Source organism: Plasmodium sp. gorilla clade G2 (assembly GCF_900097015.1).
Source record: "Plasmodium sp. gorilla clade G2 genome assembly, chromosome: 12".
Taxonomy (NCBI): Eukaryota; Apicomplexa; class Aconoidasida; order Haemosporida; family Plasmodiidae; genus Plasmodium; species Plasmodium adleri (nom. inval.).
The window spans coordinates 1,381,305-1,408,648 of NC_041704.1; the positions used below are offsets into that span (position 1 = coordinate 1,381,305).

The following is a 27,344-nucleotide window of genomic DNA, read 5'->3' on the forward strand; positions in this document are numbered from 1 at the left end:
TAATAATAATATTAATATAGTAGTTACTCCTTATGACCTTGTATTCTTTTTACTTTCTATAAATATTCGTATCTTTTGATTATATATATTGTTTTATTTTACAATATATTTATTTTTTATTACACTTTTTACATTTTGTGATTTAACACAAAATTTTTAAGAATGTGACATTTTTTTTTCATTATAAAAAAAAAAAAGAAAAAAGAAAAAATAAGAAAAAAAAAAAAAAAAAAAAACAGCCAAATATATTATATATTATATATTTTATATATATATATATATTTTTTTTTTTTTTTTTTTTTTTTTTTTTTTTACCTAAAAAGTTAAAAAAAAAAAAAAAAAAAAAAAAAAAAAAAAAAAAATTAAATAAAATGGAACCCAAAGAAACTGATAATATAATAAAAGATGAGGACAATGTGAAAAAGGAAGAACCTATATTATCTATTGAAAAATATTTATTAAAAGAGTTTGGTGATGGGAAAACGAATAAGAAGGATGTTATGAGAAAATTGAGAAAGCGAATATATAATAATAAAAATTCAGAAGAGATACACAAAAAATTGAAAGAAATTCATGGGAATAGTGGTATATGTACACGTCAATGGAAAGAGGGTAGTTTTGCTTTTAAATGTTATAATTGTGAAGGGGATCCAACATGTGCTATTTGTGCAAAATGTTTTTTTGCATCTAACCATAAGAATCATATATATAAGTTAACACATACAAGTGGAGGTTGTTGTGATTGTGGAGATACGTCTTGGAATATTAATGGATCATGTTATGATCATAGAGGAATAAATGAAGATTGTTTGATTGATAATTGTATATTAAATGTTGATATAAAAAACCGTGTAAGAGAAGATTTAGAATGTTTGATAGGAACATTATTTAGGGATATAGTATTAAAAGATGGATATTTCATATCATTAGTAAGTGCTGATTATATAGAGCACGCATTTGATTTTTTTAAAGATTTAGGTATTACAAGTTATTTATTTCGACAAGTAATATGTGAAGTATTTACAGGTGCAAAAACAGATTTTTTAGTAAATTTCCATTATTGTTTTTATGTAGGTGTGCAGAAGGCATTATATTCATTATATTTATCTTTATTTGTTCATCCATATTTTAAACAGAGGTTTGCTTTTAAGCTAGCTAAACATTATAAATCGATTGTTCGTGTTGGTGATGATCGTATATATAATGATAATCATTTGAATGGTTTAAGTGTTCAGGTATTGACTGTTCCAGAAATAGCATATACTTTAGTTATAAATAATTTCTTGAATGATTTATTAAAATTAATAGAAAATTTATGTGTATTTAATAATGTAACAAAATGTGTTATGCATAAAAATTTCTTAAGATCTGATATTGAAATTATTATTCGTATATGTGTTGATTTGAGATATTTGCTTTATCATCATGAAATTATAAAAATTGTATTATTTAATAAATATGTTATAAGAAAAATATTAAAAATATTATCTCTCTTACATAGAATGAATTCACAAGTTCGATATACAAAATCACATATTATATATGAAGACTTATCTAGCTCTTATTCAATAACGATTGAAAATTATTTGTTACGTGTATTTGAACCCTTAGCTAATTTTTGTAAGAGAGAAGCTAATGCAAATTTTAGAAATTTATTTTTATTGTATCAGCTAACTATTAGAGGTATACAGAAATTGGATTTGTTCCCATTTAATAGAAATAAAAAGGGTAGATACAATTCTTATATGAATTCTAAAGGATTAAAGGGAATGAAAATTTCAAAAAAGAGGAATAATAAAGACGATAATACAACTGATGATATGACAGGTGAGAGTGATAATAGTAGTACAAATAACTTTTGTCGTTATGATACTAGTAATTATAATAATAAGACTTTTGTATGTAAATGTAGTATGCAAGGTGTAAGGAGTATGAATGGAGATGTTAATAATTCAGGAGGGGTATCTTTAAATGTTGACAATAATGATGATGATAATAATAATAATAATGATGATAATAATAATAATAATAATGATGATAATAATAATAATAATAATGATGATAATAATAATAATAATAATAATAATAATTGTGATGATAATAATAATAATAATTGTGAGACTAAAGCTCAGTTTCAAAGACAAAAGGGGAAAAGATTGAAACATCTAAGATCTTTACACTCCCCATTAATTCGATTTTTTATGATGATTTTAAATTTTGATGTTATTAAAAAATGCCTAGATGACGTATACTGGTATAAATATTTATATTTAAGAAGGGTTTATGAGAAAAAAAGGAAAAATGAAAAAAAAAATAAAAATAAAAATAAAAATAAACGGAGTTATATATATAAAAATAATGAAGATGAGAATGATAATAAAAATGAAGTGTCTGATAGAAGTATTGGAAATAATGATGATGATAATAATAAAAGATATAATAAAATATCCAATAATAATGTTAATATTAATAATGATGAATATATAATAAATGAATTTATTAGGGATTTTTATTCTATAGAAAAGCATTCAGATGAAATAATAAATCAAAGAAAAATATTACAAGAAAGATATGAAAATGATGGAAATAATATGAAAATAGCACTTTTTCATTTTAAGAAGTTTTTTACAAGTAATGATGATCATAAGAATGAGAATTTAGGAAGATATATAAATGAACATATACATATAGAAAGTGATTATTTTAAATGGATTATGAATAATAATTCTACATCTAAAATAGAAGAATGTAATAATAATAAGAATCGAATTAAATATAGAGAAACAATACAAGAAAAGAATATAAAAATAAAATGTAAAAATATATATATAGAGAAAAAATTAAAAAATCGAAAATATGAATTTAATGAATTTTTGGATATAAAATATGATAAAAAAAAAAATAATATTTATTTACATCCTTTATATATAGATTTATATATGAGAGATATATTTGAGTTTTTAAATTTATTTGATTTAAAATTATTAAAAAATATTCTATTTATAAATATACAAATATTAACATTTATATATGAAATTAAATATGGTTACTGGGTAAGAAATGGTCCTCAAATGATGTTCCAGGTTGCAGAATATGATAATTCTTTATTTTTTCAAAATGATTTAATAGGTATTCAATTTGCTATAATAATGATGAATATGTTACCTTTATATGAAAATCAAACAGTTCATTTAGATGATGACATCTTAAATTTATTTCATCAAATATGGAATATCAATATAGAATACAATGAACCAGTTAAAGAATTACCATGGTCAAACAATAAGCATATCCAAATAAAATATGATCCAATACATAAATGTGATGATGATATATATATAAATGAAAAGATTTATGATAATACTAATGAATATGTAGATACATCCAAAAAATTTATATATAATGATAATTTTCACAATCATTATAATACATCACAACAGTTACAAGATAATAAACCTTATTATATGAATAAAATAAGATTTATAAAAAAAAATGATGAATTTTTTGAAGAACATATGAAAATGTGTGAAAGTATGCTTATATATAATAGAAACACAAAATTACATGATAATATCTTACAAGGAAATGATAAAAAAAGGAATTTAAAAGGAAACAATATGCATCAAAATGATGGGGATCATATCAAATTACTTTTTGGAATTGATAAAAATGGAAGTAATAATAATGTGTCAGATAATAAGATTGAATTTAAATCCACATGTGATATTTTAAGTAAATATTCATATAAAGAATTAAAAGAATTAAAAGAATTAGAGGATGAATCGAAAGGGTTGGATTGTGAAGAGAAATCAAACCCTTTGTTAAGAGGAGTTCAAGAGGTATTAAGCTCGAATAATAATAATAATAATGATCACAATAATGATCACAATAATGATAATAATAATTATGATATATATTGTAATATATGTAATGAAAAGAGTCATTGTAAGGAATCATCTATAAATAAAGAATCAACAAGAAAAAAAAAAAATAAAATAAATTGGAATGAATATTTAGAAGAATTTATGAATTTAGATATAAGAAATCCATTTATTCTTTTATATCAATTAATATTTAAAAATTTTCGTATGGATTTAAAAATGAGAAAAATAAATGATATGTATATAGATATAGAAATCCATCATATAAAGATTGGATTTCAAACATTTTATGATTTATATACAAATAAATCTAATATGGATTCTAGAAAAATTAGTGATATATTTTATTTTCAATTTTTTTATGATATAATCATACGTATATTTAACGAGTTATATTATTTAGAATATAGTAATATACCAAGAAAAACATCTTATCAGAAATATATAGAAAGAGGTAAATATCATGTTAAGAAAATATTAATACAATTATTAGCATCAAAAGATTTTCATTATTTTCAACTAGAAAATGTATTTCCTAAACAATTCAAACACCATCCAAGTTTTTATGAACTTGTTAATAAATATGGATATAAAACACATATGCCTAGAAGCAATGTTAATTTGATAAAATTAAATAAAAATTCCTGGTTTCTATATGATGCTTTCTGGCCTCTTTCAGAATTTAAAGATTTTCAAACAGCCAATGAAAAATGCATAAAAGAAGAAAATTCTACTTATATTGGATGTTCAAGAGAAGAAGATAAAGAATATTTATATTTCTCATTTAGAAAGATACAAAATTTGTTATTCTATACATTTAAAAATAGTTGTCTCGTTTCTATACTTTTAATTGTATTTATTATTAATGAAGAATTCCAGAGAAAAATCGAAATAAAAAAAAAAGAAGAATTGGAAAAAAAAGAAATGAAAAAGGGTGATCAGACAAAAATGACTGCAGGAGAAGACTCGTCGATTGATCAGAGGTGTGATGCTGCTAGTAATAATGCGTATGAAAGAGTAGAGCAGAATGATGAGGAAGGAAGTGAATCGAGTGGAGTGACACAGAATGGTATGAATGATAATGATAATGATGATAATAATGATGGTGATAATGATGATGATAATGATGATGATAATAATGATGATAATAATAATGGTGATAATACTAATGGGGATAATACTAATGGGGATAATACTAATGGGGATAATACTAATGGGGATAACACCAATGATGATAACACCAATGATGATAATACCAATGATGATAACACCAATGATGATAACACCAATGATGATGATGATGATAATGCTTCACATATGATAAATATCATAAACAGTGATGATAACAATTCAGTAAACAATTCTAATAATACAAATAGAAGCCGAAATAATAATAATACTTATATTATTGTAGATCAGAATGGAGATAATGAAACATTATTTGCAGAGATATTAATAAATCGTAATCCTAACAATTCTATAAATATGGAAATAGTAAATGTGACTGATAATCATGTTGGTGATGAAAATAATAATAATAATAGAAATTATCGTCATTTGAATGCTGATGGTTTATCTGAATTAATTAGAAGTCTTATAAGTGAAAATAATATTATCAATAATGTAATTGATGAATCCTTTTTACAAAATAATAATATACATGAAAATTCTATAAATAATGATGAAATAAGGAATAGAGATGGAGGAATAATTGATGATAATATATCTTTTGATAATAATTCTTCTATTGATGAATTGAATATATTAGATTCTGAAAATCCAAATAATGCTATATTTAATGTATATAATAGAAGAAATGGATTATATGATTTTATTTTTTCATCAGATACAAATGATTTTTTGAATAATCTGAATACACATAATATGAATAACACAATAGATATATTAATCAAAATTATAAAAATTTTGAGTATTGCCATGGGTTCAGCTCATCCCTTTACTGAGATAAATAGTTTTTATTATTTTAATGGGGAAAATTTTTATGGAACAGATGATTATGATGAAGAAAGTGAAGAAAGTGAAGAAAATAAAGAAAGTGAAAACAGTGAAGATATTGAAACAATCCAATTTTATGGTGAAAACAAATTTTGTGATGATAATGATAGTCTATCCTCCATATCATCAAATTCTTATGATGAATTAATAGATTATTTAGAAGAGGCATACATGTTTAAAAATTATTCAAATGATGAAACACCTGACAAAAATGTCAATGTTCATAATATTAGGGAGTGTGTTAATGAAGACAGTATGACATATTATAAAGATGGATCGAATGAAAAAAAAGATATAGTTGAAATAGAAAATGAGAAAGAGAGATATTTAAATATAAATGATAGTTCTATGAATGAAAATTATGATAGTTATGATTGTGTTACACAGTTGAAAGATGAAAATAAAAAGTTAAGAAATGACATCAACCATAAAAATAATGACATAAATAATAATAATAGTATTATTAGTAGTAGTAGTATTTGTTGTAATAATAATAATTATTATTATAATAATCTTAACTATGATGATGACAAAAAACCATATGAAGAAAAAGAAAATAACAAGAAATTGGACGAATATAATAATAATGAAAATTTAATTTTTGATTCTATTAATGTATTAAGAAAAAATCATTTAAAGAGATTGAAAAATTATGTCTATAAGAATAAAAAGTGTTACACATATTATGATAATAATAATAATAATAATAATAATAAAAATGAGAAGGAAAAAAATACAAATAATGACAAAAATGATAAAAATGAAAAAAATGAGAAAAATGAAAAAAATGACAAAAATGACAAAAATGAAAAAAATGACAAAAATGAGAAAAATTATGAAAAGAAGGAAAAAGAATTTTATGCGATAAGTAAAAATTTTGTTCATAATTTTATAAAATGTATTAATAATATAAATGTAAATGAAGATAAGTGTCTTATAAAAGTAAGAGGTACGATTTTGAGTAGATTAAAAGTAATATATTCTGGAAATTATGATTGTAAAAATAATAATGATAATAATGAATTTATAGAATTAGCAAAGAAAAAACAAGAAGATCTATTACAAAGTATGAAAGAGCAACAATCAAAATTTAGTAATTTTTTAGATGAAGAATATTCATCTGAAGATGATGATGTATCAAGAAAGGGTGGACTTGAACATTTTGAATATATAGATTTTGTGGATGATACTGATAGTGATAGTAATAGTAATAGTGACAGTAATGATAATATTAATGATAATAATAATATTAATGATAATAGTAATGATAATAATAGAGACCTTTCAAATATTATAAAAAGAAATAAACAAAAGGAAGAATTATCTTCAGATAGTGATAAGTTAAAAAAAAAAAAAAAAAAAAAATTCAAAGGCATAACCATTTGTGAATATGAAAAAATAAAAGAAAAAAATTGTATATGTGTTCTATGTAAAGAAGGGATGTCTAAAAATAATTTATTAGCATATATATGTTTTTCATCACATACAAATTTATTAAAAAAAATTATAAAAAAAAATAAATTTGCATTTCCATGTAAACATCCATCTATATATACATGTGGTCATTTCATACATACAAAATGTTTACATAATACAAGGATATTAAAATATAGAAAATTATTTAGTGTAAAGAATGAACCAACTTTATATGAATTCACATGTCCTTTATGTCGTTCTATAGCTAATAGTTTTGTAGTTTATATACCAAAAAGATTTATATCTGAAAATGATAAATATAGAGTATATGATTGTAATGAGCAAGAATTTTTTTTAGATAACTCAAATAAAAATTTATCAGAACTTTTGAACATTTCTAAATATTCAGAAGAAAGGAATTATCGAATCAAAAGGAACAAAGAAAGGCAACAACAAAAAAAAAAAAAAAGTAAAATGATAATGATGAAAGAAATGAAGCGACAACAAAATGGGGGAGACACAATAAAAATAAGTGAGATACAAAATAATATTCAGGTAGATACAATAAAACCAAGTGAGATACAAAATAATATTCAGGTAGATACAATAAAATCAAGTGAGATACAAAATAATATTCAGGTAGATACAATAAAACCAAGTGAGATACAAAATAATATTGAGGTAGATACATTTATACATAATAATAAATATAACAATATATATAATGAAAAATTCCAGTGTGATAACAATATGGAGCAAGATACAGAGTTATTAAAATATGTAAAAAATATAAAAGATACTACGAATATATCTAACAAAAAAATAGATAATATGTTTAGAATACAAAATGAAAATTGTGATATTCATATGAATATGGAATGTGAAGATATATATGAAGGAGATGAATTTTTATTAATGAATAAAAACATGGAATCTTATAATTATTTGAATTACGATATAACAAACGATACATTAGAAATGGATAATATTAGAGCAGGTGAGAAGGATATATTAGTTGATCCGAATTTTTTGAAAGACGATAATAAAATTTATAAATATCCAGTAATATTAAATGATTATATAATACCTAGATATTTTAATATAACAAATAATGATTCTATTTGGAACAATTGTGAAAATAAAAATAAAAAAAAAAATAATTTTTTGAATCAAAATGGTGAAGATGAAAGTGGTGATAACAATAACAATATTTATAATAACATCAATATTGATGATAACATCAATATTTATAATAACATCAATATTGATGATAACATCAATATTGATGATAACAACAACATTGACAATTATGATGATAGTTCTGAAGAAAGTTGTTCCACTTTATCGTCGTGTTCATCAAAAAATAGATCAGATGGTAATTATTATAATGATAGTGATATAGCTGAAGAATTTCATTTTAAATATAACCATGAAAAGAATAAAAATATCAATAGGACGACAATCCAAAAAAATAAGAAAAGAAATTTAAATGAAAATCATAAAGACCATTTTTATGTGAACAATAGTAATAATAGTAATAATGTGATAAATACTTATAATTTTTTTGATGAAAATAAGAAGAATGCAATCTTTAATTTAAATTTTTCGAATCTTATAGAAAATGATTCCTTAATAAATGATATGTTATCATATGAAAGTTATGAAAAAAATAAAAAGATTATTTTAAGAAATATTTATTTAAATGAAAATAATATGTATGATGAATTATTTGAAAGAAATAAAAGTGAAAATGATATTGGAATATATAATAACATTATAAATGATAAAGATGATATAAATATTATGTATACAAATATGAATAAGGAAAAAGAAACAACCACAACAACAACAATAACAACAACAATAACAAAAAATAATAATAATAATAAAATAAGAAGAAGAAAAAAAGGAAGAGGTACTGAAATATATTTTTATAAAAATACATCTAATTATGTAAATAAAGATTATACATTTACATATAGAAATTCAAATTATTATTATCGTTCAAAAAATGGGTTCTTGTCTTATTATGTTAGTTTACCTTTATCATTTATTAAAGAAATACAATATTTTATGATAAAAAATAAATTTTTTAATTATCCTGGAAATAATAAATATAATAAATTTTATATAACAGCAGATGTAGATAAAGAGCAAATCAAAAAAGAAGAAATGAAAATGAAAATGGAAATGAATATAAATATGAATGTCGATATGAAAATGGATACATCTATGTTTTATAATATTGAAGATAAAAATGGAATGAATGAAGAAGAATATGATACTATCTTACATTATGAAATGACTAATCATGTATTGACATATATAAAATCAAATTTTAATTATGAAAGAATAAATGCAGATGAAATTGTTGAAAAATATGAAGTCTCTGATTACAACAGTAGTAGTAATGTTAATGGTGGTGATCAATCATATAATGAAGAAAAGCAAGATTATTTAATATCAAGACAGAAAATAAAAGAGTGTTCAGATGAAAATGAAATCGAGCAGAAAGAAAAGCGATTGAAATTAAGACACGAGGAAAATAATAATAATAATAATATTAATAATAATAATAATAATAACAATAATAAAGATATAATAAAATTTAAATATCCTTGTAATGTGGAAGATATAAAAGATCATAATATATCAATGAAGACATGTTTATCTGTAGATATATATGAAGGTATTGTAAGTACAAATAAAAATATATATGAAATATATAATGGATTAAATAGAAAACAATATTTTTATTGTGTATGTGATATAAAATCTTTAAGACAATCAATTATTTTATTAGATGGTATATCTGAAATTTCTTGGAGAATATTACATCAAGAACATACTACATTTTCATCTATATTACATCATTCAGAAAATTATAAAAAATTAATTGATTTTGATTATAATACAAAGATAGATGATAATGATGAAGATATAGATATAAAAGGTATTGGTGTTAATGATTTATTAAAAATATATCGACGATTAGAAATATATCCAGATTTTATGTTCAACAATTGCAATGTAGGTTTTATTAATAAACATGATTTAAAATTTATTACTAAAAAAGATCTTCTTTTAATGAATAAAAAAGAATATGAGAGAAATAAAAAAGAAAGACTTGAAAAATTGGAAAGGAGAAAAAAAAATAAAAATCTTAATAATATATATTCACAGAATAATAATAATAATAATAGTAATAATAATAATAATAATAATAATGTGGATGACAACAACAACAACAACAACAATAATAATAATAATAATGATATACTTAATGATAATAATAATTCCTTTAATAGCATCAGTGAGAAAAAAGTATCTTATAAAAAGAAAAAGAATAGAATAAATCCAAGCGATGTTTTAAACATAAAATACTGGAGAAATATTAATACGGCTATCGATTTTTTTAAAATATATTGGATTTTATATAATGAGATATTAATAAATATTTTTTATAAAAATATAAATTATGTATCTTGTAATAATATGATAGAAATTTTAGTACGTAATTTATATTTATATAAATATGAATTAAATATTTTAAAAGAAGATAATATTTCTAATCTTTTTAATATTCAGACTTGGAAAAATATGTATAAGATATGTTTTTTTTATGTCTATCCATATAGATTTACATTTAATAAATATAAAAAATTTTTTGATAAAATCAAGAAAATACATTTTTTAAATAATTTATCTTTTATTCCTTTATCAGTAGATGTATTAAAATTATTTATGAATTTTTTTTTAAATCAGTATTTATATACTCCATCCTTAATTAAACATTTTATTTCTATATCATTATTGATAATATCTTTTCAGATTATGAATGAAATATTTATAAAAGAGATATCCAAGACATATGTGCGATTCATATTTAATATCATAAAAAATTATAAACAGACCAAGAAATATATCGATCGAATATCTAAACATATATATTATCAAAAAATTTATAGAAATTATATTATTAACTTAGATGAATATGTAGAATATATTGAAAGGGTCAATACATTTGATTACTCAGAAGGAACACAAAAAAAAAGAAAACAAAAAGAAACATCGATTTATTATAATAATGAAGAGGAAACACAATCTTTAAATGCTTATGATAAATTTCATATTTATATATTCGAAAGATATATAAAAAATTCAATAGTTGGAGTTGAAAATATAACTTTAAAATATGTGAATGGTCAATATAAATTATATGATAATAATCAAGAGGTAATACGTATGAGTGATTTGAATCAGTTTAAAAATATAAAAAATATGTATTCAAAGAAAGCAATGTATATTATAAAAAGGAAGAATATAACACGTGATGGTAATAATAATATAACACGTGATGGTAATAATATAACATGTGATGGTAATAATATAACACGTGATGGTAATAATAATATAACACGTGATGGTAATAATAATATAACAGTTGATGATAATAATATAACATGTGATGATAATAATATAACATGTGATGGTAATAATAATATAACAGTTGATGATAATAATATAACATGTGATGATAATAATATAACAGTTGATGATAATTATTGGAAGTGCCAGAATTTATCATCTTATAATGCTCTAATGAAATCCTTTTTAGATAAAAAAAATTTCTTCTTTATTATAGATATTGTGAACTTATTTAAAAATATTCAAACACTGTCATATTTATTTGATGAAGAAACAATAAGCTATATACATTTAATTATTATGAATAGTAAAATATTATCATATGATTTAAAAGAAATAAGAAGAAAAGAAAACATTCAAAAAAAAATGTATCCAGAATTTACATCATATATTACAAAAAAAAAGAATGAAAATAAAGTAAATTTTTATAAATATGATTTACTATATAATGAAAAGAAATGGATATTATATCTTATATATAAAACAATGTTAAAATATTATGATATGATTATATTTAAGAAGAATGTTCAAAAACTTATGCTTTTAATGTGTGAAATTAATGATGAATATATAAAATATATTTATTTCAATGGTTATATTCCTATAAATATTTATCTAAGTACAAACTTATTAAGATATAATGAATTCTTTACAAATTATTATTCATATATATATAACAAAAAAGTTAATAATAAGTGGGGTGATTTCCATGTCTTATATTTTCAAAATGAAGAAAATCATATCAAAAAAGGAAACAAAAAAAAGTATTCTTCTCTTTTTAAAAATAAACATGTTTTAAAAAGAGATTATAATCATATTGTAAGTAATAATAATGCACAATCTAATAATATAATAAATGATCCTATAATATCTGATGAATGTATGACTTCAAATATGTCTTATCATATAAATTCAAATGTATTATCATCAGATAATTATATGCGTGAAGAGCAAAATAATACTCTCTCAAGTAATCTTCATCATGCAGATAATCTAATAATAAATAACAGCAATGGAAGTGATAAAGATATAGATACAAAGAATTATAACAATAATATTAATAATATTAATAATATTAATAATAATGATAAAGAATTTTGCACAGAATTAAATTTATTTAAATATAAATTATATAATATATCAAGTGAAGAAATTAGTAATTTATATTTAATAGAAGATTTTAATAATGAAAACGAATTATTTCAATCTCTTACTAAGAATGAAGATTTTGAATATAGAAATGTAAATATTTTAAATATATTAAAATATAAATTTGAGCTTGTTCCGTATATTAATCATTTATATTATCTTTATAATTTCTATCCATTATTATTTAAATTAAAAGAAATTAAAAATATACATGATATGAAAGAAAAAAAAAATAATGTATGTACCGATGAGTTTTTATTATCAATAGTAGATAATGATATTTATGAATCTTATGATAATATAAATTTTTCTGATGCTAGTTTTTATAGTGATCAAACTATTAATGTTTCTCAAAAGGATTATGAACATGAAATTTATAAAAGCCATACATATGAATATGATAGTTGTCAACCTCTAAACGTATCGCATAGATCTTATCCATATAAACAAGAAAATGTTGAAGAAGAAGATACTTGGAAAATTAATTCTTCATTAAATATATTCGAAAATATTGTAGATCTTGATGAACTCATAAAAGATTTGAAAAAAACAAAAAAAAACAAAAAAAAAGCTATCAAAAATAAATATGCTGATAAATTATTTATCTCATTTTTTAATAAAGCATTAAAAATAGAAGAACATAAAGGAAACAAAAATTATTTAAATTGTGAGAAATTAAAGAATATATTTTTATTAGACCAAACAAATGATAATATAAATGATATTATAAGTGATAATATAAATGACAATATAAATGATAATATAAATGATAATATAAATGATAATACAAATGATAATACAAATGATAATACAAATGATAATATTTATAGTTATGATAACTCAGCTTCTCATATATTTATAGATCCACATAATTTAACACATATAAATATATCACAAGAATTAAATAATAATATAAATAACAATAGTATAAATAATGAAAAAAATAAAGAATTTTCATCATATGATCAGAATAATATTGAAAATGAAAATATACAAAATAGTTCATCTGATAATTCATATGATGATTATTCGAATTTTATATCATATCATGATAGCATAGATTCTTCAAGTAGTACAGATAAATATAATAAAAGAAAAATGACACCTATGGAAACCATGTTTTTAAAATATACTTTAAATACATCAGAAGATGCTATATCAAATAAATATAATGGAAGTAATAAAAATAAGAATAAAAATAAAAATAAAAAAGAATATTTAAGTTTTCTTAAATATAAAGATGCAAATAAAATTCAACGTTATCATATGTTATTAAGAAAAAATAAACTTGGAAGAAAATTTTTTTATAATTTAAGAAAAATGTATACTTATGTATATAATCTATATGATTTCATACCTCTTTATCTGATACAAAATATATTAATATATTATCAAGATATATATCAAAATGTGAATCAATATTATTATTATGATCATAAAGAACAGCCAACCTTTTTTACTCAATCAAATCTAGATGATGAATATGAACATACAAACTTTTCTAAAGATTTTTTTAATACGAATAAATGGAAAAAAATGTATTCCAAATATGAGCATAAACTAAATAATGAAACATATCCTGAATCAAAAAAAGAAAATCTATCATATAATAAAGTAACACATAAAGACAACACTTTTTTAAGGTATCAACAGAAACAAAATGATCATATGACGAATAATTATAATATTCATAATAATCATATCGAACAAAAAAATAAAATCAATTCAAACATTTTTAATGTTCATGATAATAATTCCTACTCTCAATTATCATCAAATAATTTTGTAAATATTAATAGTACTTTAATCAATGATCCTATGAATATAACTCAACAACAGATGGAGAACATTCCACAAATGTCTGAATGTAATTTAAATCCTGAACAAATGAAAAATGAAAGAATGGAATTCTCTGTAAATAAAAAAATCAAAACAAATCATAACAACACAACTGATACCAAAAAAAATAATGATAGATACAATCATTCTAGTAGTCCGAACTTTTTTGAAAAAAATGAAGATGATAAGACATCATCATATGACGATTATATAAAAAAACATTTTTCTTCAACAAGTAGAAAAGAAAGAAATAATAATATCAATATGAAAGGTTTCTTTTCAAATGGACGTTATGATAAATTATTAAGTATAAAGAAAATATTTATGATATTCTATAATTATTTGAGGAAATGTCATTTTATAGATAAAAAAAATTCTTGTAAAAATTTATATAAATCATTTTTAAAAAAATATTTAAAATCAGCTAATGTATATTTACAATTTGTAGCTTATATTATATTCTCTATATATGATTTTAATTCATTAGCAAAAAAATATTTAGATTATATACACTTATACAGTGATATTAGTAAATATAATATATTCCTTCATATATTAAATATTGATGAAGACTATGATAAAGTATATATATATCAAGTATTACAATTAATATATCATCCATATTTCTATCTAATGTATAAATTATATAAATATCTAAAAATAGATGCCTCACCAGTATTATTACATGACTTTTATGAAAACACAGAAGAATTTACAAAATCACCATCCTTATTTCAACCCAGCAAAAATTATTTCACTCTAATTAAAAAACATTTTAAAAGAAAATGTGTAAATTGTAATAAACCTCCAAAAAGAATACTTATCTGTCTTTATTGTGGTTCAACTGTATGTCTGCATGAAGGTGACCATCTGACAGGACCCCTATCACAAACTATAAGTAAATGTGTATACCATACGACTATATGTGGAGGAGAGCAATGTTTATATTTATGTTTAAATACATCATCGGTAATAAGAAGAATAAATATGTTTACAATATTGTGTATATTTTGTAATTATTATATTATTATTATGTAATTATTATATTATTATTATGTAATTATTATATTATTATTATGTAATTATTATATTATTATTATGTAATTATTATTATATTATTATGTTATTATATTATTATTATATTATTATTATTTTATTTTTTTTTTTTTAGGTATTGTTTACTAGTGAAAACAGATTCGATTTTATGTGTGGACCTTATGTCGACAAAAATGGAGATGTGGACTATCATTTAAAGAGGGGAAAAAATTTATACCTTTCTTCTTATAAGTTGAACAAACTTTTTGACATTATTATTAATTCAGCAGTTGGTAAGTTTTTAAATTAGTGAAATTAATATATGATATGATATGATATATATATTATGTGCACATATATATATATATATATATTTATTTATTTATTTATTTTATTTTTGCAGATGTTGAAATATATAAGCATACGTTGAAATCAGAATAATTATCCCTTTATCTTTTATTTTTTATTTTTTATCATTTACCTGTTCATTTAATACTCCTAAATATAAAAATATATATATATGTGTGTGTGGTTACATGTGAAAAAAAAAAAAATAACTGCATTTCATTTTTTTGAAAAATTAAAAAATATTTACATATATTATGTATGTTCCTTTTTATAATTATTAAAAAAAAAAAAAAAAAAAAAGATGTAGTAACTTTATATTTTTTCTCTTAACTTTTAACAATTGTAATTTAAAAAAAAAAAAAAAAAAAAAAAAAAAAAAAATTAAATTGAAATTGAAATTGAAATTGAAATTGAAATTATAATTGAATAAAATTGTTCTTAAATTATGAACAAGTCAGGTAATTTTTTTTTTTTTTTTATAAATAAATAGCTAGCACATAATATATATATATATATATATATATTTTGTTTTTATTTCATCTTTTCATTTTAATCCAAATTACAAGATTTATAGTATTTCCTAAAAGTGTATATAAAAAAAAATGGAATTTTAAAAGATACAAACGAATGGTATATATTATATATATGTATGTATATTTTTAATGTTTATAGTTTTACAGAACAAATATGATGTTATAATATACAAAGAATAAAAAACAAACAAAAAGATAATAATAACACATTTATATTAATATGTAAAGTTTTTTTTTTTACATTATTTTTGGTTAGAATATTATAAAAGTGTTACGATATATATGTTTTTAAATATATATATTTTTTACGTCATATTTTTATATGCACGGATATTTCAACAAATATATATATTATATATATATATTAGTACCTATTTATTTACCTTTTTTGAAAGGAACTGAGATGACAAAATATTTGTACACTTTGGATGGAGGTAAGATTAGCGAGTTAGGGCGTCTTGGATATGAAAATTTCGATTTTTTATCCTATGAAATGAAAGGAGAACATGAAAAAAATGATGATATGATATCTATATTAGAAAATATTCATTTAAGTTATTTATTAGGTGGTTGTAATATTATAGGTACTAATACGTTTCAAGTTAATTTGCATAGTTTCAAAAAGTTAGGTATTGATAACGGACAAGAAATTTTAAATAAATATATTAATATAGCATATAATAGTCTTTTAAAATATCAAGAAATAAAGAGAAAAAGTAAAGATGATATAAATGTATTGATAAATCCTAGAAATAAAAATAATATATCTGTTTATGATTATTTGTCTTCTTATCACAACGTAAGAAAAAAATTTGATATTTTACATGAAAAAGATTTTTCATTTAATATAGATAATTATTTGAAAGATATAAAAATTGAACAAAGCATAGGAAATAATAAATATAAAAAATTTAATAAAAGTACAGATAATTATATTTCTTTTTCTAATGGTCCATATAGTAGTACTTTTGCAGATTTCAGTGAATATTCAGGTGTAATGCACAAGAATAAAGATAAAAAAGGGAATAAAAAAATGAAGAAAAATGTAGAAAAAGAAGAAGATGAAAAAAAAAAAAAAAAAAAAGTGAGCGAATATTATCAACTTGATAAAAACATTATTAATAATAAGAATAATATTAATAGGAATATAAAAAAATCTATTAATTATAGAGAATATAATAAATATTCTTTATATTATGATATACAAATGAATATACCAAGACTTAATTTTTATGGTCGAGAAAAATATAATCCCATAGAAATTGTACCCAAAATTAAAAAAAAAAATGAAAACATAAATTATAAGGGTCAGACAAATATAATAAATAAATATAATAATAATAATAATAATAATAATAATGATGATGAGATATTTTTCGATAAAAAATTATTCAATTATGGAATAGAATATTATATAGATGTAAGTGATCAAGAGATTATATCAAATTGCTTATTCAAATTAAATACATTTTGTAAAAACCATGATAAATTACATTTATTTTCTTTAACAACTTTTTCAAATATAAGAGAAGTACTAACATTTTATAATTGCATAAAATATTATGGATCTACATTTAATAATAAGGTTATTATAAATTTTTTTTGTAATAGTTGTAAATATGTAGGATGTTCAAAATATTCTTTTTTTGATATTGTAAGTATTTTATTATATTTAGATTCTTACAATAAATATATTAAAGCTATAGGATTAAATTGTGTTAATATAGAATATGTATATGATTTATTTTACCCTTTTAAAAAATATATATGTCCATATAATAATATTAATATTAATTTGTATCACAGTCAAAATAACCAAATGAATAACATTGTAAGAAATGTAATGAATGACCTAAAAAAAAATAGATATATATATGATATGAATTTTTTTTGTTCACCTAATAAATCTTTAGAAGTGGTATCATTTGATGATACAAATGGAGATGTACAGTTTCATAATTCATCAAATCAGACAAATCATGTATACAACTATATTGGGAAGTGGATAAATGTGCATGTAAATGGTTTTGGTGGCTGTTGCTATTATAATCCTTACGACATATCTTTGATTAATTATAAAATTAATGAGTTATTATAAATATTAAGCAAATTACAAAAAATATACATAAATAAATAAATAAATAAATATATATATATATATAATTATATATAATTATTATTTTTTATATTTTTTTTTTTTTATATTTTGTGGAAGTTATTTGTGTAAAAATAGCTTCCTCCTAACACCTCCCCAATTGGGGATATTGAAAAATAGAAATGTTAAAATGACACAAAAAAAAAAAAAAAAAAATACATATATATATATGACATATTTGTTTATTCCTCTTTATATATATATATATGTAACATATTTGTTTATTCCTCTTTATATATATATATTCACTACATTTTCGCTTCAACTTTAATCCTCGTCACTGTCGGTATTTTCTGAGTCACTAAATTCTTCTGAAACATGTTTGTCTTCTGAGATAGCACATGTTTTTATTTTTTTATAAAATTTTTTGTAAATATCTTCCTTTTCATTGAGTTCAAAAATATGTTTGTTTTCATTATAAATATATTCAATCATAGAATTATTATTTTTTATTCCTACTTCTTTTTTTAAGGTGAAAATTGGTTTGTCCGTTTTTATTTCACCTTTATAATTAATTAATAAATCATCACATTTATAAACATGTCGATATTTATATTTACAATACCAAGCACATAAACATCGATTATAAATTTTTATACAATTGTCATTACATATTTTACATTCACTCATATTAAAATTTAAACTATCCTTCATTTTTTTAATTATTCTATTTTCTATTCTTCTCATTCCAACACATAATAAAAATCTTCCACCGTTCCTCCAATCAATTGGATACCTTGGGATTAAGCTCGTAGGAATCTATGAAAATAAATAATATAAAAATTTTATAAATAAGTAAATATATATATATTATATATAATATGTATATACCTTTGTTGTTGGGTAAACTGGGTCATACAAGGACTTTCCATGTTGGTGATTGCCTAACACACAAAAATGAAGTAAATATATAAATATATATATATATATATATATATATATATAGTTATATTTATTTATTTATATATGATAATATATATTTTATTTTTACCCCTATATCCAATGGGCCTTCTACCCGTTGGCGCTTTGGGCAATTTCGCTTTTAAAATGTTTAATTTCCTGGACATAATATATTAGGAAAAAAAAAAAAAAAAAAAAAAAAGAGAAAAAAAATTATACCATCCTTTTTTCGTTGCAAAAGCCTATACATAAATATAATATGTATAATATATATATATATAATATATATATATTTTTTTTTTTTCTTTTTTTCTTCTTTTTAATGATTCCCCCTTATGTATTTAATATTATATGTACATATTAAAAACACCACAAATCGATAATATACACTATTATGTATATATGTATATATATATATTTATAATATACTTTTCACATTTGGGTATTTTATCTTTTGGTTATTTAAGACATAATTTATTTTATTCATGCCAAAAAAATAAAATAAAATAAAAATAAACTTATATTTTCATATATATTAAATAACCCTTTAATATATATATTATTTATAAATATATTTATTTTATTTTTTTTAAAATTTAAAAAAATGTATATAAAATTTTCATATATATTATATAGTAATGATATATAAAAAATATTATATATATTATATAATATAATATAAGAAGAATAGCATGTACTTTATTATTGATATTATATAATAATACATTATATGTAAATATAGTATATACTACATACAATATTTTCTTCTAATATAAATATTATATATATTATATATATATATTTTTTTTTTTTTTTTTTCAAATACATATATTATATTCATCATATATTTAATTAAAAATATATTCCTTTAATTTTTGATATATTAAGATTATAATAAAAAAAAAAATATATATTTTAATATATATGTAATAATATGATATTTACAAATTACATAATATATGTTTATATATATATATATATATTTTTTTTTAAAACTAATGAATTATTTCAAATGTAACTCTCTTTTTCTACATGGAATAAAAAATATATATTTATATAATTTCCTTTTTGGTAATATAAAAAAAGGCTTTAAAAGTTCTCAACATTATAATATATATATGTGAAATAAAATAAGATGATATATTTTAAATATTCACATATATATATGTAACCTTTTTTTTTTTTTTTTTGTAAAATTTTTGTGATTATATTTATATTTGTATGCGTTTCATATTTTTTGAAGGTTGTATTAAAATGCTTATATATAATATTATTTATATATTATGTATAAATAAATATATATATTAAATATATATATATATATATATATATATATATATATATATACAAGATGAAGCTATGAAAATTATAAAAAGGACATTTAATATTGAATATTTCCATATGTGAATTTTCAATTTTTCTTTTTTTTTTATGACCTGAAAAATATATAATATATGTTAATATAAATATATATATATATTTATATTTATATATATTTTATATTTATATGTGTATTTATTTATGTGCCACCAGTATTTATTGATTGCATTCGTTTTGATTCATCCATTTATATTTTCACTTGCCCCTACAATTTTGATCGTACACCTTTTCGATATATTTTATTTTTTTATATATATATTTATATTTATATTTATGGATAGTAATATAAAATTGATAAGTAGAATAAAAGAAAATGAACTTTTATAAATTAAAAAAAAAAGGAGAGGAAGATTATAATAAATATATAAGTAATAAAGAAAAAAAGAAAAAGGTTGATAAAAATTTTTTATATGAAGATGAATATATACATATTAAGAAATCAAGAGATCGAAAAAGTGAGGTATCAATAAATGATGGTGAGTATGAATTAAAAAAAAAAAAAAATTCATATTTATATGAAAATAAATATAATGATAATAATATGATGGGAATAAATAATATGAATAATAAAATATATAAAGATAAAATGAATAAACATATATCTAATCATAAAAAAAATCATAATAGAAATATTCATAAAGATAATAATGAAGAATCTAATTCAGAAGGATTTCTTTGGAGCTACATGAAAAATATTTATTCTTCTGTTAGCACAGCTGTTAAAAATAATATTTTTACAAATGATAAAAAAAATAATATAAATGATATATCTTCTTTTAAAACAAAATCGATATCTAATAATTCAAGATTAATTGATAAAAATGTAAAAAAAAATAAAAATAATAGAGATTTACATATTAATGAATATAAATATGATTATGTACAAGAAAAATTTAAAGATAATATTTCATCATTTCATAAAAGACATGAAAAAAATTATAAAAAAATATATGAACATAATTATAATGATGAGGAAGAAGATGATGAAGATGAAGAAAAAGAAGAAGAATATGATGAGAAGGGGAAAAAAAAAGAAATACAAAAAAAAAAAAAAAAAAAAAAAGATCATAATATATATTATGATTTATCAGAGAATGATTTAAATTTTTTATTTAAATCTGATAATGACGATTATAATAATAATAATAATATAAAATATGAAAATAATTTAATTCATATGAATACTGTAAAGAAAGATGAAAAAGTAATGAATACATTATATAATGATATACTTCATGTTACTGATGAGAATATATATATGGATCATAATAAAAAAAAAAAAAGTCAAATTATAAATAAAAATATTTATCATGATAATATTATTGAACATGATAAGTCTAAACAAAAGAATGGACATGATGAGGACAACTTTTTTTTTAATAATAGGAAAAGTCATTTGAATGTTCAAAAAGGTGTAAGACAAAAAGGATATCACGATAATAAAAATATATATGACAATAATAGTAATAATAATAAAAAAAATTATAGTAATAATAATAATGATGTACATTCCTTTTTTAATAAAAAGGATGGACATACATCAACCAATTTATATAATATAAATATAAATGATAAAAATGATTTCTTCCTACACTCTTCAGATGAAGAACAGGAAAAGAAATATACAAAGAATTTAGAAATAAAAAAAGAAAAAACTAACAACCATGTTATATTATCAAATAAGAATTCTGATGAAAGAAAAAGTATGGATCATATGAAACATTCAAAGAGTAGTGTTAGAAATATAAATATTGTCAACAATGATCATAATAGAGAAGACGAAATGATATTCAAAACACATACACAGAATCATAATTCTACAGAAAAATTATATTATGAAAATATTTTTGAAGAAATTAATAAAGACACAAACGTTTTACAACATGTTAAAGAAAATACATCATCTAATGTAAAAACAAATATTGTTAAAGATAAAAATGAAAAAATTAATAATATAGATAATATAGATAATATAGATAATCATATAAAAAATAAAAATAGTGATATACAAAACGATAAAGAATTACATGTAGAATATGATATGTCTTCTAATTTATGTGATAAAAATAATTTTTTAAATACGACCACACCTATAACAGATAACGGTTCTAATGATGTTTATAATATTAATAGTAATAATCATTCCAAAATTTTAAACAAAGAAGATGTTTTTAATGATGACACCATTAAAGATAATGATGAATTAAAAAAATTAAGATATGAATATAAAAACTTAATTAATATAATTGATTCATTTATTGATGAAACTTTAAATTCTGATGTACATAAAAATTCTCCTGTTTATAAAGAAAATGTAAATAAAAAAAATGACAAAATATATATTACAAATAAGGATGATTTTTTAAATGATAAAAATAATTATAATGATGATGATGTATACAATAGTTTCGATGATGATTATGAAAATAGTATGAAATTAATTGAGGATACATCATCAGAAGATAAAAATAAATATGTTATCTTAAAATATGACGAAGATTCATTAATTGAAGCATTAGAGAAATTACGAATTGATAAAAAAAAAATAAATAATAAATTAATAAAATTAAAAGATAAATATCAAGAAGATATAGAAAGAGATGAATTTGATGATGACAAAAAAAAAAAAAAAATTGATAAAAATATTTTTTTTAAATGTAGTAAAAAAGAATATTATGAAAAAGCTATAATTATATTAAATGAAAAAATTGAAAATCGAGTTTTAATTGAAAAATTTAATGTACCTTTATTATATTCACAAATTAAATGTCTTATAGATACAAGATGGTTAAATGATGAAATAATTAATTTCTATCTAAGTATGTTACAAGAATATAATGAACAATATATAAAAAATAATTCTCTTACATTTATACCCAAAATTTTTACATTTAGTACTTTTTTTTTCCAATCTTTAAATTTTAATGGATCATATAATTATAGTAAAGTATCTAGATGGACAAAAAGAAAACAAGTTGATATATTCTCTTTTGATTTAATACTTATACCTTTACATGTCGGAGGAAACCATTGGACTCTTGGTTCTATTCATATGAAAGATAAAAAAATATGTTTGTATGATTCTTTGAATGGATCAAATAAAAAATTCTTTGAATATATGAAAAGATATATAGTTGACGAAATGAAGGATAAAAAGCAAAAAGATTTGGACATATCCTTATGGGCATATAGCAAAGAGGGTTTTTCTGAGGTATATTAATATATATATATATATATATATATAAAGAGCGAATAAATAAAATAATGAACAAATATTTTATTGAATTATATATATAAATATTATAATAATAATATGTATATATATATATATATATATTTTTTTTTTCTTTTTTATAGAAAGGAATTCCTCATCAGGAAAATGGATACGATTGTGGTGTGTTTACATGTATGTTTGCAAAGTGTTTAAGTTTTAATCGAGAATTTGATTTTAATCAAAGAGATATAAAGGACATTCGATTAAAAATGGTATAAAATATATATATATATATATATGTTCTATATTATATAACATTCAACTTTAATATATATAATATATATGTATATGTTTTTCTTGTTATAGGCTTATGAAATATCTCAAGGTTGTTTAGTATTTTAATTATATACAACTCCTTTTTTTAAACCATTTTATTCATGTTCCCCACATGTCTATTATTTTGACGTATGAATTTTTTTTTTTTTTTTATGTGTTAAATATTATATATGTTTTTTACATTTATATAATATTATATATTTTTCATTTCTTCCATTTCATTTGTTTTTTTTTTTTTTTTTTTTTTTAAAAAAAAAAACTTTTTGAATATCATAAAGAATATTTTAAAATATAACTTAATTTTTATAATTATTTATGTCCTAACAAATAAATATATTAAATTATTTAAATTTAATATTATACAAATTGATGGGTACAAACAAACATATATCAAGTGTGAACACGAAACATAAAAATGGGATAAAATATATATATATATATATAACAAAAATATAAATAATACATACATATACATTTATATGTATATGTTATGCCTTTATATTTTTCATTATATGTTTTTAATATATTTATATACGCATTTCATAATTTTAATAAAAAGATAATTTGTTATTATTCTTTAAACAAGATAAATGAGCAACCTCACAACCATAATCGTAAAGAATATCTCCTTTATTCTTGTTCATAATGTCATGTTCAAATATACATTTTTTCAATTTACCACTGATCTTATTTAAGTCCTGAAAAATAAAAATTAAAAAATAAGGAAATAAAAATATGATATGAAAAAAAAAAAAAAAAAAAAAAAAAAAAAAAACTTTCCTGAACAAGTCAGGTGACAAAACAAAACACATGCAAATATAATATTAATTTGTTAATTGTTTAATTATGTATATATATATTTATTTTTCATATATTTATTTATTTTTTCATATATTTATTTATTTTATATATTTATTTATTTTTTCATATATTTATTTATTTTTTCATATATTTATTTATTTTTTTATATATTTATTTATTTTTTTATATATTTATTTATTTTTTTATATAGTTATTTATTTTTTCTTTGTCTAACCTTTATTTGATCGATGGTATCCTTGGGAATATGCACAAAATCCATTAGCTGCAAAAGAATATTCTCTGTAGTTAATGGCTCTTCAATTTTTAAAACGGCACTATCATTGTCATAATGATAAGGCAAAATAAAATAAAGGAGAGGAAATAAATTATGATTAAAATCTTTTAAAACATTAGATTGTATATTATATTTTGTTACATCAATTCCCACAATATTGACAGGTATAGAATTATATTTGAAAATTTTAGATAAATCTACCATTAATGATTTTATATACATATTTAGGAATATATTATGATTATAAAAGAATACTACTGTTTTTACATTATTATCAATAATTTGTAATATGTTTTCTGGTTTTATATCTTTAAAAGAATGTATATTTTGTTTTAATTGTAATATTTTACATAATTCTTTTTGTTTTTGATTTTTTTTTTTAATATATGGTATATATAAACATATTAATATATGTGGAAAAAATAACATGAAAGAAAAACATATATATGGTAATATACTTGATATAAATTGATAAGTATATTCTTCTTTACTTAATCTTCTTCTATCTATTAAAAAAGATGATGGATCTTTATTATGTTGATATCTTTGTATATTATAATAGTATAATGAATTAATATTTTCTTTTTCCAAATATTTTTTTTTTTCATCATTTTTTATTTTATTTTCTTTCTCTAATATTTCCTTTATATTTATAAAGATCTCTTTTTTATTTTGATCTCTATTTAATTTTATATTCCTTAAAGAATCTTCATAATAATATATATCAAAATCTTTACGTAAATTATTCTTCTCTAACATTTGGATAAATTCTATAAGTTTCTCATAATTCTCAGGATTCAATATAATTCTCTCATATAATAAATTCATATTCTCTTTAACAACAAGAAAATTACCTATCTTCTTTAAATCAACACCATTATTTTCTAGTACATTTAAAATATAATCATCTGTTCTTCTTTTGACATTAGTTGTATATGCTCTTTTTTCTAATCTCTTAATGATCAAATGTGAGGACACTAAATGGTGATTTTCGCTTTTACATATATTTCTAAGAATATGTATGCCTTTATTAAGGAAAAGCATTTTAAATCTTGTATTCCCCACATAAATAGCTGTCTCAACAATGTATATAAATAAATATATATATATATATATATATAGAAATATATTTAACACAATTGAGAATAATTATATATTTAAAAATGAAAATGTGTTAATATAAATAGGTATTTTATTTCAAATGAAATATGAAGAATATAAAAGGGTAGAAAAAAAAAAAAAGCACAAATAAATAGAATATTCGAAAAAACAAGATACAAACATATATATATATATATATATATATATTAAACACCGGGAATATAATGATATACTTTATTTAAAAAAATAATAGAAAATATATAAACACATTTCTTATCTTTCACTACAATATGAATAAATAAATAAAAAAAAAAAAATTATATATATGTAATATATATATATATATATATATTTTTTTTTTTTTCTTAGAAGTATGTTAATATATATATATGAAAAAGGCAAATAAGGTTTTGAAAACAAAAAATTGTTATAATATATACATATGTACATATTTTATATTACATTTAAATTTTTTCTTTTTTTAATTTTAATTTTGTGTAGATAATTTAAAATACAG

At 19.5% G+C, this 27,344-nt stretch overlaps 5 protein-coding genes across 5 annotated transcripts; 3 read left to right on the top strand and 2 right to left on the bottom strand.

Annotated features, from left to right (window-relative positions):
* Positions 1-371: 371 nt before the first annotated feature.
* PADL01_1234200 (asparagine and aspartate rich protein 1) lies at positions 372-16,205 on the top strand (the record flags this gene model as incomplete). The annotated part of the gene is made up of 3 exons (XM_028683309.1): positions 372-15,698; positions 15,901-16,057; positions 16,168-16,205. The coding sequence occupies 3 exons, from the start codon at positions 372-374 to the stop codon at positions 16,203-16,205; spliced, it is 15,522 nt and encodes a 5,173-aa protein (XP_028539500.1).
* Positions 16,206-17,048: 843 nt separating this feature from the next.
* Positions 17,049-18,743, top strand: PADL01_1234300 (homocysteine S-methyltransferase, putative; the record flags this gene model as incomplete). The annotated part of the gene is made up of 1 exon (XM_028683310.1): positions 17,049-18,743. The coding sequence occupies one exon, from the start codon at positions 17,049-17,051 to the stop codon at positions 18,741-18,743; it is 1,695 nt and encodes a 564-aa protein (XP_028539501.1).
* Positions 18,744-19,067: 324 nt separating this feature from the next.
* Positions 19,068-19,867, bottom strand: PADL01_1234400 (conserved Plasmodium protein, unknown function; the record flags this gene model as incomplete). The annotated part of the gene is made up of 3 exons (XM_028683311.1): positions 19,068-19,559; positions 19,632-19,684; positions 19,792-19,867. The coding sequence occupies 3 exons, from the start codon at positions 19,865-19,867 to the stop codon at positions 19,068-19,070; spliced, it is 621 nt and encodes a 206-aa protein (XP_028539502.1).
* A 1,526-nt stretch (positions 19,868-21,393) lies between these two features.
* PADL01_1234500 (sentrin-specific protease 1) lies at positions 21,394-24,696 on the top strand (the record flags this gene model as incomplete). The annotated part of the gene is made up of 3 exons (XM_028683312.1): positions 21,394-24,291; positions 24,438-24,566; positions 24,661-24,696. The coding sequence occupies 3 exons, from the start codon at positions 21,394-21,396 to the stop codon at positions 24,694-24,696; spliced, it is 3,063 nt and encodes a 1,020-aa protein (XP_028539503.1).
* A 482-nt stretch (positions 24,697-25,178) lies between these two features.
* PADL01_1234600 (conserved Plasmodium protein, unknown function) lies at positions 25,179-26,770 on the bottom strand (the record flags this gene model as incomplete). Its single annotated transcript, XM_028683313.1, has 2 exons — positions 25,179-25,328; positions 25,667-26,770. 2 exons carry the CDS (start codon positions 26,768-26,770, stop codon positions 25,179-25,181), a joined length of 1,254 nt encoding a protein of 417 aa, XP_028539504.1.
* Between the last annotated feature and the right edge of the window lie 574 nt (positions 26,771-27,344).